The sequence below is a fragment of the Neodiprion fabricii genome, chromosome 7, assembly GCF_021155785.1.
Source record: "Neodiprion fabricii isolate iyNeoFabr1 chromosome 7, iyNeoFabr1.1, whole genome shotgun sequence".
NCBI lineage: Eukaryota > Metazoa > Arthropoda > Insecta > Hymenoptera > Diprionidae > Neodiprion > Neodiprion fabricii.
This window is the reverse complement of record NC_060245.1, coordinates 22,419,100-22,431,990: the sequence shown is the minus strand read 5'-3', so window position 1 is coordinate 22,431,990 and position 12,891 is coordinate 22,419,100. Positions and strand designations below refer to the sequence as shown.

The following is a 12,891-nucleotide window of genomic DNA, read 5'->3' as shown; positions in this document are numbered from 1 at the left end:
CGAATAAATGAAATATATTATGTATTCCTGTACTTCCTGAGTTTCACTACCGTCAAACATCACTTACTAAAATGATAAATGTGAAGAATTATTGTGATTTCATCTTAAATGAGAATTCCAAAGAATTGTTTTGACGCCGTTCAAAAAATTAAACGTCCAATAGGTTGGCAATGCTGGTACAAGGACGATCATATCGATAGCTAGAACCGAACAACGTTCGAGCTCGATTAAAATTGATCGACGTAGAAGTAGCGACCTGCGACAGTTCAAGATGGAGCCTGTCACGTTTACGTTTGTCGTACAACGTCTGGGTTGAATGTATATGTATATATATATATTTATTTATACCTCGAGTAAAATCCGTCTGATAAATAGAGGCACATCAATGCGTTGTTGAGGATAGATTTATACGTACATACATGTCGAAGTTAAATTATCTCGCAGAAAAACGGTTGCGGTAAATTCGATAATGTATAAGCTGATCCGTTGAGAGAGAAAGAGAACACAACACACACACGGCGTGTGAAACGAATGACGTTCAAGAGATATAAGTAAAAGAATCGGACGATTGTTCGATGTTGCTGCAAAGTGCTGTTAATGTGACGTAAAATAAAAAAAAAAAAATAAAAAAAATAAGCAAATAAAATATAATAAACAAAAAACCAGGAAAAGAAATTTTTGTGTAATGATTAAATCCGACAATAGTGTGAAAGCAAAGCGATTAATATCATTCGGAAATGAATTGCAATGGGGGTCCGCGAAGAATTTCTGAGGAAATCACCGACAGCTCTATGGACAATAAGCCGATAATCACCTGTAAGAATAGCGAAGGACGTCGACGTCTGTCTGTCTATCCATCTATCAATCAATCACACTCCCCCTCGTTTAACCTCTCAATTCACCCGATGACATTAGGACCCGTTCATTGTTATTGACGCCCCCCACGATCTGTCATCCTCCTACTTTTACATTCTCTCCGTCCTACTCTCGTTCCGTCGATTAGTTGAGTTTATTTCAAAGGTCACGATCTCAGATTTTTCTTCGAGATTACGACGAATTTACAGCACCCTATTAGTAAACGCGATATCGATAACGCCGAAATTCTTCTATGATAACAGAAGCAAATTGGTCTTGAAATTCTTACAAATACAACTACACTTATTTTTATATTCATAGTATATCATATTTTACATTACCCTACTTCTGCTGTCTTAATTTATTTTTGTTTTTTTATTTCCTCTAACAATCAGATGCAGGCGACGAGGATTTGTTTTTGACATTGAAAAGCAATCTGGTCCAGGCTTTGCCTCTTAATTCGGCAGAATGGCGAAGGTCCTACGGACGTCCCGTGAAGCAAGTAAACATCGAAGGATCGTTCATTCCATTTTCCAAAGACATACTGCCGACTGAGAAAGATTGGCACTTAATTAAACAGCCAATATTTCACATCTACTGGAGCGAATGTACAGTGAGTTTGCAAATTTTATTCATCCTTTCTTCAGGAGGATGCCAATTGTTTTTTCCCTCTTCTTTATTCGTACACGTTCATTTTCTAGGATGTGGACGTTTACAAAGCTTCGGTAAAAGACGATATCGATACGTGGCTGAAGACTCTGGCGCAGTACAATGTACTAGACTGGATGATAGTTTTAGTTGAAACCTATGACCTCAAGAAGAGCAATAAACTACTGCCCAGAACAACGGTGCTGGATAAAATTCGCAGTGATTTCGCTGCCAAGCACGGAGATAGGTAAAGTATTTAGAGTTTTTACCCGGATATTCGACACCTTGAGATATCTGTATAAATAGATAGATAAAAGAAGAAGAAGAAGCAAAAGAGCGAATAATTGACCGATTAATTATTTTCAATTTTATTCCAGGTGTTTGTCGATTATTAACCCAATAAAATCAGAATCACGATCGGCGGAATCTTGGCGCGGCTTGATTATCAGGATAAGACACCTGGTCCTCACCGCCTATGACAAAACGTTGCTACGTTTTGAAGAAGTTATTAGAGAGCAGAGAGAGAGAAGGAACCAAGTAGGATGGAACTTTTGCCATTATTTCCTTTTACAGGTATTTGAATTACGAATTCGCTATGAAAATAACTAAGCACAATCTGTGAGCCAAGCAGTAACACGTTTTATCATTTTACAGGAAGAGCTAGCTTTTGTACTAGAGATGTTGGGCCTTTACGACGAAGCTTTGGTGCAATACGACGAATTAGATGCACTCTTTACTCAATTTGTGCTAAACTCCAATGTCGGAGGTGAGATGAAATTTGAAATGTGTCAACTGCCTTGTTCGTCGCGTGAGATCTTCTCACACTCGATTAACCAATCCCCATTCCAGATTCGCCAGCGTGGTTGAGCTCGTTTCAAAGTCCCTTGAATAATTGGGCTGGGGTTAATTTAGAGAACGGAGTTGACCATCACCTGCGGCTTTTATTGGCAGACTGCAAAGCGTCGCTTTTAGATCTTAGGAGTTATTTATTTAGTAGGCAATGCGCGATGTTGCTGCTCATCAACAAACCGTGGGAGGTTCGTTGAAAGAATCAGTAATATGTCCGTTAATCATGCACAAGATTTAATTCTCGTTAACAGAGAAAATATGATATCGTCACTGACTATCCGTTGTTCCACCTGTTCAGGTGGCTCAAAGGTGCTTAGCCTTTGTGCACAACACTCTAGGCGAGCTAAGAATATTAGAAATTCAACGTCCCGAAGGTGCCGTTGAGTGCTGGGCCTTCCTGTGCGCTCTAGAAGTTTTACAAAGTTGCCAGATGTCTAATGTGAACATAGACAATGGCCAACAACTCGATCTCTGCTCTCTACATACAGCGAGTCTATGGGCGTTAGCAAGAGACAAGGTATGTGATTATCGCAGTTGGACTTGGTGTCTATAAAATTGGTGATATTGTACATCTTGAAGAAATTACTGTAAAGATTTAGGGATTTATTTGGAATGTTAACTTACGTCTCAGAAACATGTAGACTATTTTGTTTCCAAAATTATTGATAATTAGAATTTTATAAAAAGATTTTTTTTGTACCAAGCCACACTCTAATAAATAATTCTTATTACTTTTTTTTGAACGTTAACTGTGATTTTCGATCTCCTATACATCGTCTTTTGTTATTTTATAACGACAATAATGAATGATTCGATTTTTATAATTCTAGCTTAAATTCAATAATTATAATATGAGTGAAATGTTCAGCTTATTTGTGTACGATGACGTCATAAATACCAAAGATATGTGCTTATATTACTTGTATCTTGAGAAATTACTCCCATTGGTTTTCAATAAACAGATAATCTCTGTTAAATTTGACGGAAATGTTCTTTGTTGCAGCTCGGAGACCTGGGAAAACTTTGCGGTTTAATGCCGGGTAGCGAACCGACCAGTGAGCAGCTTCACACAATAGTTTACCTCATAGCTGGAATGGGAGATTCGGAGCCTCAAGCCCACGGTAAACCGACGCCAACCGACAAGCTGAAGGAAGCATTGTCGTCGAAGGAAGCTTTCAAAAAACAATACTTGGAACACGCAGAGTTAGCTATGGGCACTTATAAACACGTCGGTCGCATCAGATCCGCGAGACTTATCGGCAAAGAATTGGCCCGGTTTTACAGCGAGCTTGGAGAGAATCAAAAGGCGGTGGCATTTCTGTCGGACGCGTTGAAAACATACAATGACGAAGGATGGTACCAACTGGCGGCGCAGACGCAATTGGAACTGGCGGAATGCTATAAAGGAATGGACGACGTCGAGAGATACACTAAAATATGCGCATCTATAGCAAGCTCTCGGTCGTTGCACGTTACCGTGAAAAATATGTATTTCGAGGAAATGTTGGCCTATGCAAAAATGCTAACAGCTCCTCAGCCTCTCATAACTGATCTTGGCGACAGCTTTCAAATACTTAGTATGGAGGTCAACGTCACGGACAAAGTTATACAGGACTGCGTGGTTAGCATCGAAGTTTGCCTGCAGAGCTTTTTGCCAAGAGAAGTCAAATGCAACGGAGTTTCAATTTCCACCGAGGAGTATAAGAAACCCACAGTTCCGGTCAATAAAAGAAAAGGACAAAAGGCCTTGCCAGAAACGCGAGTTGAATTGTGAGCATTGTGGTAGCAGTAGTAATTGTCTTATCTTTTGACGGTTTTGATTTGAAACTATTTATCATACTGCATCATTTATTTTCACAGATTATCAAGATGTACGATCGATGATATGAAGCCTTCGGATCCGTGTTTAGCTCGTTTGCCAACTTATTCGTCGTTAGAATACAAGCAAGATAAAAGTTTGTCCACGGCCAGTGTTGTCAACAAAAATCTAAAGCCGTTGATAAAACGATCGGATAGCGCTAAGCACAGAAAGCCATCCGTCAATTCAAAGGGAGATTTCAGTAAGGGTTTATCTTGCGAGGCGTTTTCTTTAAAGCCTGGTGAGAACACGTTCACCGTTAGCAGAAGAGTCGATCAACCGGGAGTTTACAAAATTGGCCAACTTTCGTTGATCGTCGAGAACAAATTGGAATTTTTATCTCCCATTTTCAATCCTCGTTTGTCGTACGAAGTCGCAAAGACTCAGCCTACAATATTCTCACAATGCACCAGAGATTTACTAGCTGGACTTCCTCAGGAAATCGAATTAGTCGTTTCAAGTGGCAGCGTCAAGATTACCGAAGATGCGAAAATAAAATTAAGGTCCTCTAGAGGTTTGGCACTTCAGGGGGTAGAAAATGGTCAAGTTATGGTCAGGGAGCTGGAAATGTCTTTACCGCCTTGCGAACCGTTTCAAAATACAACGCTCGTACTGAAAGTGTTGGCCGAACTTCCGCCAAAAAAAGACTCTTCGACTATCGAACACAAGGTTCGTTTGTTATTTATAAAATTGGTCATGTCAATGTCTCGAAAATTGTTTCTAACATCGATTCTTTCTTTCAGTTGAGCTTGCAGTGTCCTTGGGGAACAGAAGAAATCGTACCTCTGAATTTCGCGCCCCCCCTAATGTCTAGTTTTAAATTGCACACCGCCAAACAAAGGAAGTTTCTCCAAATCGTTGTTACCGGCCTAACTGCTCAACGCCTGGAATTAACGGAGCCTAAATTAGTGAGCAACACCTCGGCGGATATTAGTTTTAAAAGTTTGAATCCGGTCGCGGGTCAAAAACTGGTTATCGGAAACGGTATGAACGTTTCATTTATGTGGGAGCTTGAAATTGGTAAAGACGAAAAGTCGACAGCTCCGATAAAGACTGACTTTAGCGTGAGATACGTCCAGGTAAACCTGGCCGAAGAATCGGAGGAGAAAAATGCCGACGACGATCCTTTGCACATACGTAAACTTGCCGAAATGGACAACAAGGGAGAGATTTATAGGTGCAATTTCGACGTCGTCGATTACGTGGTAAGTGCCGACGAACTCTAACATGGATCAGACCTTTCGTGTAGTCGAAATCTAACTTTAGCCTTGTGTTTGCAGACGCTCTTCATAGTTTCATCAAAAGTAGAGGCCAGCGGAGGTGGAGGAGAATTTTGTCGAGCCGGTAGCATGTGTCACCTATGTCTGACCGTTACGCGCGTTGTAAATACTCCATCACCGACTCAGACTCCCCAATTGATGTACGAAGTATTGGCCGATCAAACAATGTGGGCTGTTTGCGGACGAACTGCTGGCGTAGTTTCGTTGGAGACTCTTGAAAAGCAGAGCGTCACTCTAGACGTTATGCCCCTGACTAGCGGCTATCTTCCATTACCTGTTGTTAGATTATCCAGATACATACCAGCAGCTGAACTTAAGAGCGGTGAGACTAAATTTTCCTACGAAATATTGCTAACAGGTTGTTTTCACTGCCTCAAATTCGTTGTTTCAAAATATTTCAGACATTTCTCGCAAGCCTGAGATGACAGGAGGTCCACGCCTAGAACCATTCAGTCCTGGACAAGTGTACAACGCTAGCAAAGCTCAACAAGTCCATGTTCTACCAGCTGCGCCATTAGAAACTAATTAATCAATCTATTCAACAACATTGAAACCCGTCCCAACAACCGTTAATTGTTACAGCAAGAATAAACGGTGAGGTAATTTCAATTTCGCGGCATGATTAATTCTCTAATATTATTCAGTCTAAACAAGAAGCAACGAAAACAATCTTATATTCTGGTTTTCAGGCGGAGCGAAGGGGGATTGAATTAGAAACTTCGATCTTTACCTCTAAAAAATTATACTGCAATTCTTGCTCAGCTTTTATAGCCATGCCATGTATTGAGGCTCGATTCTTTTTTTTTTTTTTTTATACTTGGTTATAATTATCATTGCAGACGAATATGTAGTATCAAAAAAACTTTGATACAAGGAACATTCACATATACTATAACGAAACATCACTCCTATAAATTGGTGCAATATTTTTCCTTTTTCTCTTTTCGTATTCTTCCATTATCTATCCACATCAGAATCTGCTGTGTATACATGGACGAGACATACTTTTCATAGTTATGATCAATTTAGATAGCTTTCAGTCACGTTCGCGCATCTGTACCAACAATAAGTACTTAATTTACTAATTAAAAAATCTAGAAATCATATGCTGGACTGTAGCTAAGCTGAACGTACTTACATTGCACAGGTATTTTGAAGTTGAAAATTCGATATCACAATATTTTCGCAGTGAACGATCGATTGAAAATGATAGATTATTATAATGGCAAATGAAAATTATTATTTCATGTGAAAAGAATTCGTACGATGCCAAATAATTCAACTTTTCAAACTGATGATAAACATTTTCACGTCATTAGTAATATTCTTTACATCACATACGCAGCAGATATAAAAGTGTTTTCTTAAACAAACGATTTTGAAGTATCTAATCAAAATTTCGTTTATTCTATGGGAGATTGTGTGATGCTTTCATCGATATCTACAAAGAATTGTAGAAGATGAGAAAAAAGTTTGAGTATTATCCTGGACTAATAAAGAATCGGTGGATAAATTTACTGAACGATATTAATGGCAAGATAATCGACATGATGAATAAACAATAGATACGATTTAATAATCACGAGTAATGGTGCACGATTAATTGTGTGAACGTTGAGCAGTCGTGAGATGAATATTTTTTAAATGTTGCCATGTAGCTTACTATAAAAGTTATTTTTTAGGTACAAATATAGGACTCCTATATTGTATATATAATGGTAATATATATATATATATAAAAATCAATACTCGACATCTGATATTTCTACTTTTACATTTAAAAGTCATCTTGTTGTATTATTATTTTTTATACAAATCGTAAAGGGTTCTAAGAAGGTTCTTTACAGTAAATCTCTGTTGCTACTTTTTGTTACATTTCGTAATGCCAGTTCTATATTCCCGTTTTATTTATTTGTATCATTAATTTTTTTTTTCTTTCTCTTATAATCAGTTGTAATAATAAAACTGGATAATAATCTTAGGATGATTAGGAAGTTATAGCTCGTGATAAATAAAACAGCGGAATAAGAAAGTATTCTAAATAAGGGCGAAACTGTGAGCAAGATATTTTACTGCATATTTTTTCTTGATGCTCAAGTTTTTGGTGTAAATTTATGAACTTCAGACTTCAGGATTATACGAGCAAAGACTTATTAGAAATAATGTCAGCTCTCTTTTAAACAGATTCGAGTATTGGAATGGTTAAAAGTCAGTGTAACTAAAAGAGGTCGAAATTAATGGACAAAAATTAGATAATAATATTCAAAAGTTGCCGTCAGATGAGCTGACAATAATAGTTTTGCACCAGCTTACGGCTTGAGCCAAAATTCTTTTCACTCATATAATGCCGCCAACTGTTAACAATAATATCTTGAATAATAGTGAGTGTCGATAATTTCCGTTTCGTCATAAATAAAATCGCAAGCTGTGACAAAATGTATTCCAAACCAAGGTGTGTAACTTCACTGTTCTGTAAAAGTCAATATTTTACCCCGTGCTGTGGATTCGTAATTTTATTTAACCATATCATACATTTAAATATCTTCCTTAGCCAACGATGCTTAAAAAAACAATACGATATTACCGAGAATTTAAAAAGAAAAACTGTTTGATTGACTTCATTAGTCATGGATAATTATTACAAATAGATCGGCAGTAGGCTTTGCTTGCCACTCCTTCGCCTGGGTATAATGTAACTTGTGTAAAATGTTGGCAATATGTCACATCGTGTTATATATTCTTCTATATGTATATAAGTTTATGTATATACTCGCTGTATCGTAAAATCTGTAAATCTTATCGCCATCCTTGATACAGAGCCTCGTCAAGTTGCTGACACTAAAATTAAGGTCTGATATTTAATAAGAAGATTATATATGAATAATGCCATTGTTGTTGTTATTTGCCCCTTTACAACTTTATATACTTAATTAAGAAAAAAACAGATTAGTCTTCTTTAGTTAGTTTTCACAAGCGGATAGCAGGGCTCACTTTACTTGGCTGAACTTATTTCCATTGATAAAATATTCATCTAGTAGGTAGGCATGGGCTGTTGCGTTAAAAGTAGTCCGAAACGCCTCTTGATGGTGATTCGTTCTTTAGAATATTTATCTTCGGGTGAAAATCGAGCTAAAATTGTTACATCGATGCATTTAGTAATCACATTTTTTTAACCGATGGTCAACCTGTGTCCATAGACGGATACGAAAAAATGATCATCTTACCAGGATGGGCCGACAGGGTTGGTCTACCATTCGGATCGACTTTCTGGTGGAGAAAAAGTGAAAATCAAAAATTAACGTCTATCAATAGAGATGATGTAGAACATCAGCGTGTATGTAATTTCAAACCGCGAATTACAACCGAGCCGCGAACTGTTTAAACAACCTGCTTCGTATGAGCATAAATGAAATCTAATTTATAGGCAAGCGAAGCATGCGGCAAACTTAACCTCAAAATGCACGTGTACACGTGATTAATTGAATTTCACTTGTTAGCAAATAGCGAACTGTCTCTTACCTTCAACGTATAAACGCGCTCCCTTTTTTCGTTCAAATAATACATTAAATACATTTTTATTTTTTGTTTTGCCAAAACTGTCGCAAATGGGTTAATCACGAATATGAGATTCGGAGGTAACTCGATTTTCGGGAAACTACAAACAACAAATGTTGAGGCGGCGTCTCTGAGGCAAACCCGCCACTCACCAGCGTATATTTGATTGCCTAACCTCAGGCGCGTAACACTCGTTTAGATTCGTATTCGAAAATTCACGGATAACAATTTGTCGGTTATCGACATATCAAAGAATAATTTTAGAACATATTTTGACAGACAGAAACGATCAGACAATTTGAAAATATGTAAAATTTCGTGTTGAATCTCGATAATTGAAATAAACTGTAAAGTAGCTGAATATGCTAGAAAACGAAATTTTTCGTAGAAATTGATTCATGTAGATTTTTTAAAGTGGGCGAAGTCGGTCCATCAAAGATTCGGTGAAGATCGAACAATGGAAATTACCGTTGGGACTGACAATTGGTGAATTAACTGTCGCACATTCATACACTACATATCTAAGTGTCGTCGAGATTTTAAAGTCCATTCGCAAAGCACAACAAATAACAGATTGCACTCTATCTGACCGCAACAACTGTGCCGCATTACGTCCGGTGTCATCGCCCTGCAACGCTGTGCTGCGAATCAACGCGATTCTCGATCAGCGAACGGTTCCAATTAGCAAATTAGCGAGTAATATATTTAACTGTTTGACACGATTTAAATTTATGCATTCATCCCACGGAAAATGGTTGCGTGTATATACCGATATGTATTTGGCTTAGTATAGTTACGCAACACACTAATTCTTAATCGCAAACATTCGTATATGGCGCGCTCTCGCATCTGCGAGGATCTGTCTCGTATTCCGAAATGTTATTGCTCAACGAGTGCTATTTTCGTCAAGATAAGCATGTATTCGATTATTTTATCCTCATCAAATCTGCGCTTCATTTTAGCGCGATATTTTTTTTTTTTTTTTCAATTTCACAGAAATATTGACTTCTGTCCATTCAGGATTCCGTGCGTAATTTTAATCAAACCCGTGTAATTATACATCTCAACTCGAAACTTATATCTGCAAATGACGGAAACAAACACTCATGTATTCCGATATATCAAGAAACAGTAATCTTGTGGAACATAAGTATAATGAGGTAATATTAAACTTCGAACTTGCGATACGAGGAGTAAGAAGTGCTACACGTTTATCGGTTTAGATATAAACGAGTTAAAAATTTGTGGATGGAAAATCGCATGCGCTATGTGCGACGGTGATTGAAGGAGCGGTTATGCATTCCACATAGACAAGTATGAAGAGATTTTCCAAAGAAAGACTATTTTTTACAACCATCGCTCCGCGCCGACCAAACGATCTATAAATCACTCACGAGTTTCGTACGATCTCTGCGTTAGTATTAATCGATGAAAAAGTGTGAGAATACGATTGTAAATAAGTGTAGGCGTCCCAAGATCGTGTTTGTGCAACTTACAGACTGTCGAGGCTGACAGTGTTCATCCGAATGTTAGAGCTGGCGTATGCCGTGGCATAATAAACCTCGGTTTTCATTTTTACACGCACAATTAATCGTCGTTCAATCTATATTTATCGATCATCGATTGAGGATTCAAAAATTTCCTACTTAATTTTTACGTATCGGTTATTGTAAGGTAAAATACACAGAAATCAGACGCCTGTGTCGATAATTTTTATAACAAGTTATCGTACTCGTGTTATTAATAAAATGATATTACAATCGAAATTTACTCGTATACGAACGGCTAATAACGTTTCACGTTGCATTTCAAAGCGCGGTAATTTAATTGAGTTAAGGTAGCAAACTTGCGGTGATTTTTTATTTTTTTTTTTATTTGCAATCTTCAATACGAATAACAATTGCAACTAATCGCATATTTAAACCGGTATTTTGTACGCGATGTAAACGATCTGTGAATAACGGTGTAAAATAAAGTATTATTTTATACATCCTGAAGCATCGAAATGTTTAAACGGATCGTGATGTGCCATATAAGTTTTTAATTATCACAGAAAGGTCAGGCCATTGGCGAGATTTTATCGCGATAATTGCGAGTGTTTCAAAAGTTGAAAAAAATTAGTGCCAAGTGTAATCGCTGATTCCTATAAACTCCCTGTAGAAATCAAGCTTGTAAGTAGATATGACAGACAAAGTTAGTGTTATACGTACGTATAGGTAAAAATTTGGTAATTTATGGTAAAACCGTGACATCGAATTACGATTCTTGGTATACACCGGATTCCCGGAGTCGAAAAATCCAATCTGAAAACCTAAAGTTTTTCTGATTCGTTTTTGCGATGATATAGATATATTTGCACGGCGATAGTGAACGTATGAGAATTAGAATCGCGTTATAGAAATCCAGCATGAGTGAAAGGTGCGGAGATCTCTACGTAATGACTATGTAGAATCTTTATTAACCGAACTCGCTGCAAATCCAAGGTATTTACTTTAAGTAGTGTAAGATGTAAGGTTTTATTCGTACACATACACCATGCACGTTAATCGCATAGCCCTATTTTTCATGCACGCAGAATTATTAACAAATCGACGAAGATTAAAAGAAATTCCCGCCATCGATTCGAGTTCAAAGTATAATAAAAATAATGTAAGAATGCTTTTGGTAGCATCAAATGACGTCACGCACATGGAGATGTGAGTGACAATCAACATAAAACCTGCTCAGTGTTATACCTATATATGCACACCCGAGTGTATGGTCGATGACTTAATGGTTCCTGCACTTATTACATGCCTGTACATTATTTCCAGCAGTATTATTATTAAGCTTTGGGCAAACACGAGATCTTGACGATATTACGCAACACAACCAGAGGTGTATTAATCAAGCTGCCTGCAGACGACCGTTTGAACAGACGAAACGACAGGAATATGCGGGCAACTAAATGCTCCCGATATCGATCACATGCAGGTTGTTCATTTGCAGGAGCTGCCGGATACGCCGCAATCATGCTCCGAAGGGTCAGATGGGTGGTTCAAGTCGACGAAAAACCGATCGAACACGTGCCCGTCGATGACCAAATCGCCACGACGAAAGGTATTTATCATTCGTGATCTGACGATGCGTACCAGAAAACGTACAAATGCATCGTCTGTACATCTATATCTGTGTATATTTGACTGTATCAAAAACTAATATTTAGAGGTGAAACTTGGACGGCATTCTTTTTTCGCCACTTGAAACGATATTTTCGACTCAAATTTTTGAAAACCAAAATCAGTCTATTTTTTTGATACAGTCTAATCTACAGGGTGTCAACTCCGAAGAGTTTTGGGAGACTTTCAACGGAAAAAGTGAGAAAAATGTCCATTCCACTTGAAAAAGTTGTCACAATTATTTTCACCGCTTCAATGAATATGTGCACATAATGGCTGTTTTTTTTTCCCTTCTGTCTTGTTCTTTAAATAAATCACCGAATTCTCACGAGGAAGTTCAATTACAAATAATGATCACAAGCGAGTAATTCGTAATTAAACAAAACATCGTGATTTCTCCAGAAAAAAAACGTATAAATGTTGAGATTATCATCAAAAAAATTTTTTTTAAATTTTCAATTTCTGAAATTTTCTTTTTAAAATAAAACAAAGTATATAAATAGTATGTATCAAAGTTATTGCGGATGAAAAAATAGACAAGGTTGATCATCGAGCGATGGGACGTGGAAAAAAAATGACGTCGATCGGAAAAAAATTGATTTTTGGTGAAAAAAGTGATTAGTTGCCGGTACTGTATTATTACTGGACTGTGTCAGGAGATTCAGCCTGTTGAGAAATCCCCTCCCAA

General features: G+C 37.5%; 4 protein-coding genes across 15 annotated transcripts in view; 2 read left to right on the top strand and 2 right to left on the bottom strand.

Annotated features, from left to right (window-relative positions):
• Positions 1 to 12,891, bottom strand: part of LOC124186122 (alpha-taxilin) — a 63,622-nt gene that overhangs the window by 39,247 nt on the left and 11,484 nt on the right. The window lies entirely within an intron of this gene.
• On the top strand, positions 274 to 8,374 carry LOC124186105 (trafficking protein particle complex subunit 10). Of its 4 annotated transcripts, none has more exons than XR_006871557.1 (13): positions 274 to 816; positions 1,251 to 1,468; positions 1,557 to 1,750; positions 1,881 to 2,076; positions 2,158 to 2,269; positions 2,353 to 2,540; positions 2,651 to 2,869; positions 3,356 to 4,122; positions 4,213 to 4,879; positions 4,954 to 5,415; positions 5,491 to 5,812; positions 5,892 to 6,084; positions 6,180 to 8,374. XR_006871557.1 is itself a non-coding variant. In XM_046577502.1 (12 exons), exons 1-12 carry the CDS (start codon positions 738 to 740, stop codon positions 6,017 to 6,019), a joined length of 3,552 nt encoding a protein of 1,183 aa, XP_046433458.1. In that variant the 5' UTR covers positions 274 to 737; the 3' UTR covers positions 6,020 to 8,374. The 4 variants fall into 4 exon arrangements, 1 of the variants encoding a protein (XP_046433458.1); XR_006871558.1 differs by having other exon boundaries at positions 5,892 to 6,089; XM_046577502.1 differs by having other exon boundaries at positions 5,892 to 8,374.
• On the bottom strand, positions 7,379 to 12,859 carry LOC124186152 (H/ACA ribonucleoprotein complex subunit 3). Of its 2 annotated transcripts, XM_046577598.1 has the most exons (5): positions 12,793 to 12,859; positions 11,867 to 11,876; positions 9,010 to 9,066; positions 8,715 to 8,757; positions 7,379 to 8,619 (listed from the first exon to the last, which is right to left on the bottom strand). In XM_046577598.1, exons 3-5 carry the CDS (start codon positions 9,061 to 9,063, stop codon positions 8,522 to 8,524), a joined length of 195 nt encoding a protein of 64 aa, XP_046433554.1. In that variant the 5' UTR covers positions 9,064 to 9,066; positions 11,867 to 11,876; positions 12,793 to 12,859; the 3' UTR covers positions 7,379 to 8,521. The 2 variants fall into 2 exon arrangements, with proteins under 2 accessions (XP_046433554.1, XP_046433553.1); XM_046577597.1 differs by lacking the exons at positions 11,867 to 11,876; positions 12,793 to 12,859 and having other exon boundaries at positions 9,010 to 9,135.
• The window catches only part of LOC124186098 (dystrophin, isoforms A/C/F/G/H-like), a 315,823-nt gene continuing 314,973 nt past the window's right edge, over positions 12,042 to 12,891 (top strand). For all 7 annotated transcript variants that reach the window (XM_046577471.1, XM_046577473.1, XM_046577472.1 and 4 more), the window contains exon 1: positions 12,042 to 12,144. In XM_046577471.1, coding sequence (XP_046433427.1) covers positions 12,057 to 12,144 — 88 coding nt within the window. In that variant the 5' untranslated portion in view covers positions 12,042 to 12,056. The remainder of the gene's footprint in view (positions 12,145 to 12,891) is intronic.

What these genes read in the sequence shown, in the direction of transcription:
- LOC124186105 (XM_046577502.1), top strand. Translation starts at nt 738, where the DNA reads ATGAATTGCAATGGGGGTCCGCGAAGAATTTCTGAGGAAATCACCGAC. An exon ending in CAATAAGCCGATAATCACCT is followed by an intron (nt 817 to 1,250) that starts GTAAGAATAGCG and finishes TCTAACAATCAG; the next exon opens with ATGCAGGCGACGAGGATTTG. An exon ending in TCATCAACAAACCGTGGGAG is followed by an intron (nt 2,541 to 2,650) that starts GTTCGTTGAAAG and finishes CCACCTGTTCAG; the next exon opens with GTGGCTCAAAGGTGCTTAGC.
- LOC124186152 (XM_046577598.1), bottom strand. Translation starts at nt 9,063, where the DNA reads ATGTATTTAATGTATTATTTGAACGAAAAAAGGGAGCGCGTTTATACG. An exon ending in AGCGCGTTTATACGTTGAAG is followed by an intron (nt 8,758 to 9,009) that starts GTAAGAGACAGT and finishes TTTCTCCACCAG; the next exon opens with AAAGTCGATCCGAATGGTAG. An exon ending in AACCCTGTCGGCCCATCCTG is followed by an intron (nt 8,620 to 8,714) that starts GTAAGATGATCA and finishes TAACAATTTTAG; the next exon opens with CTCGATTTTCACCCGAAGAT.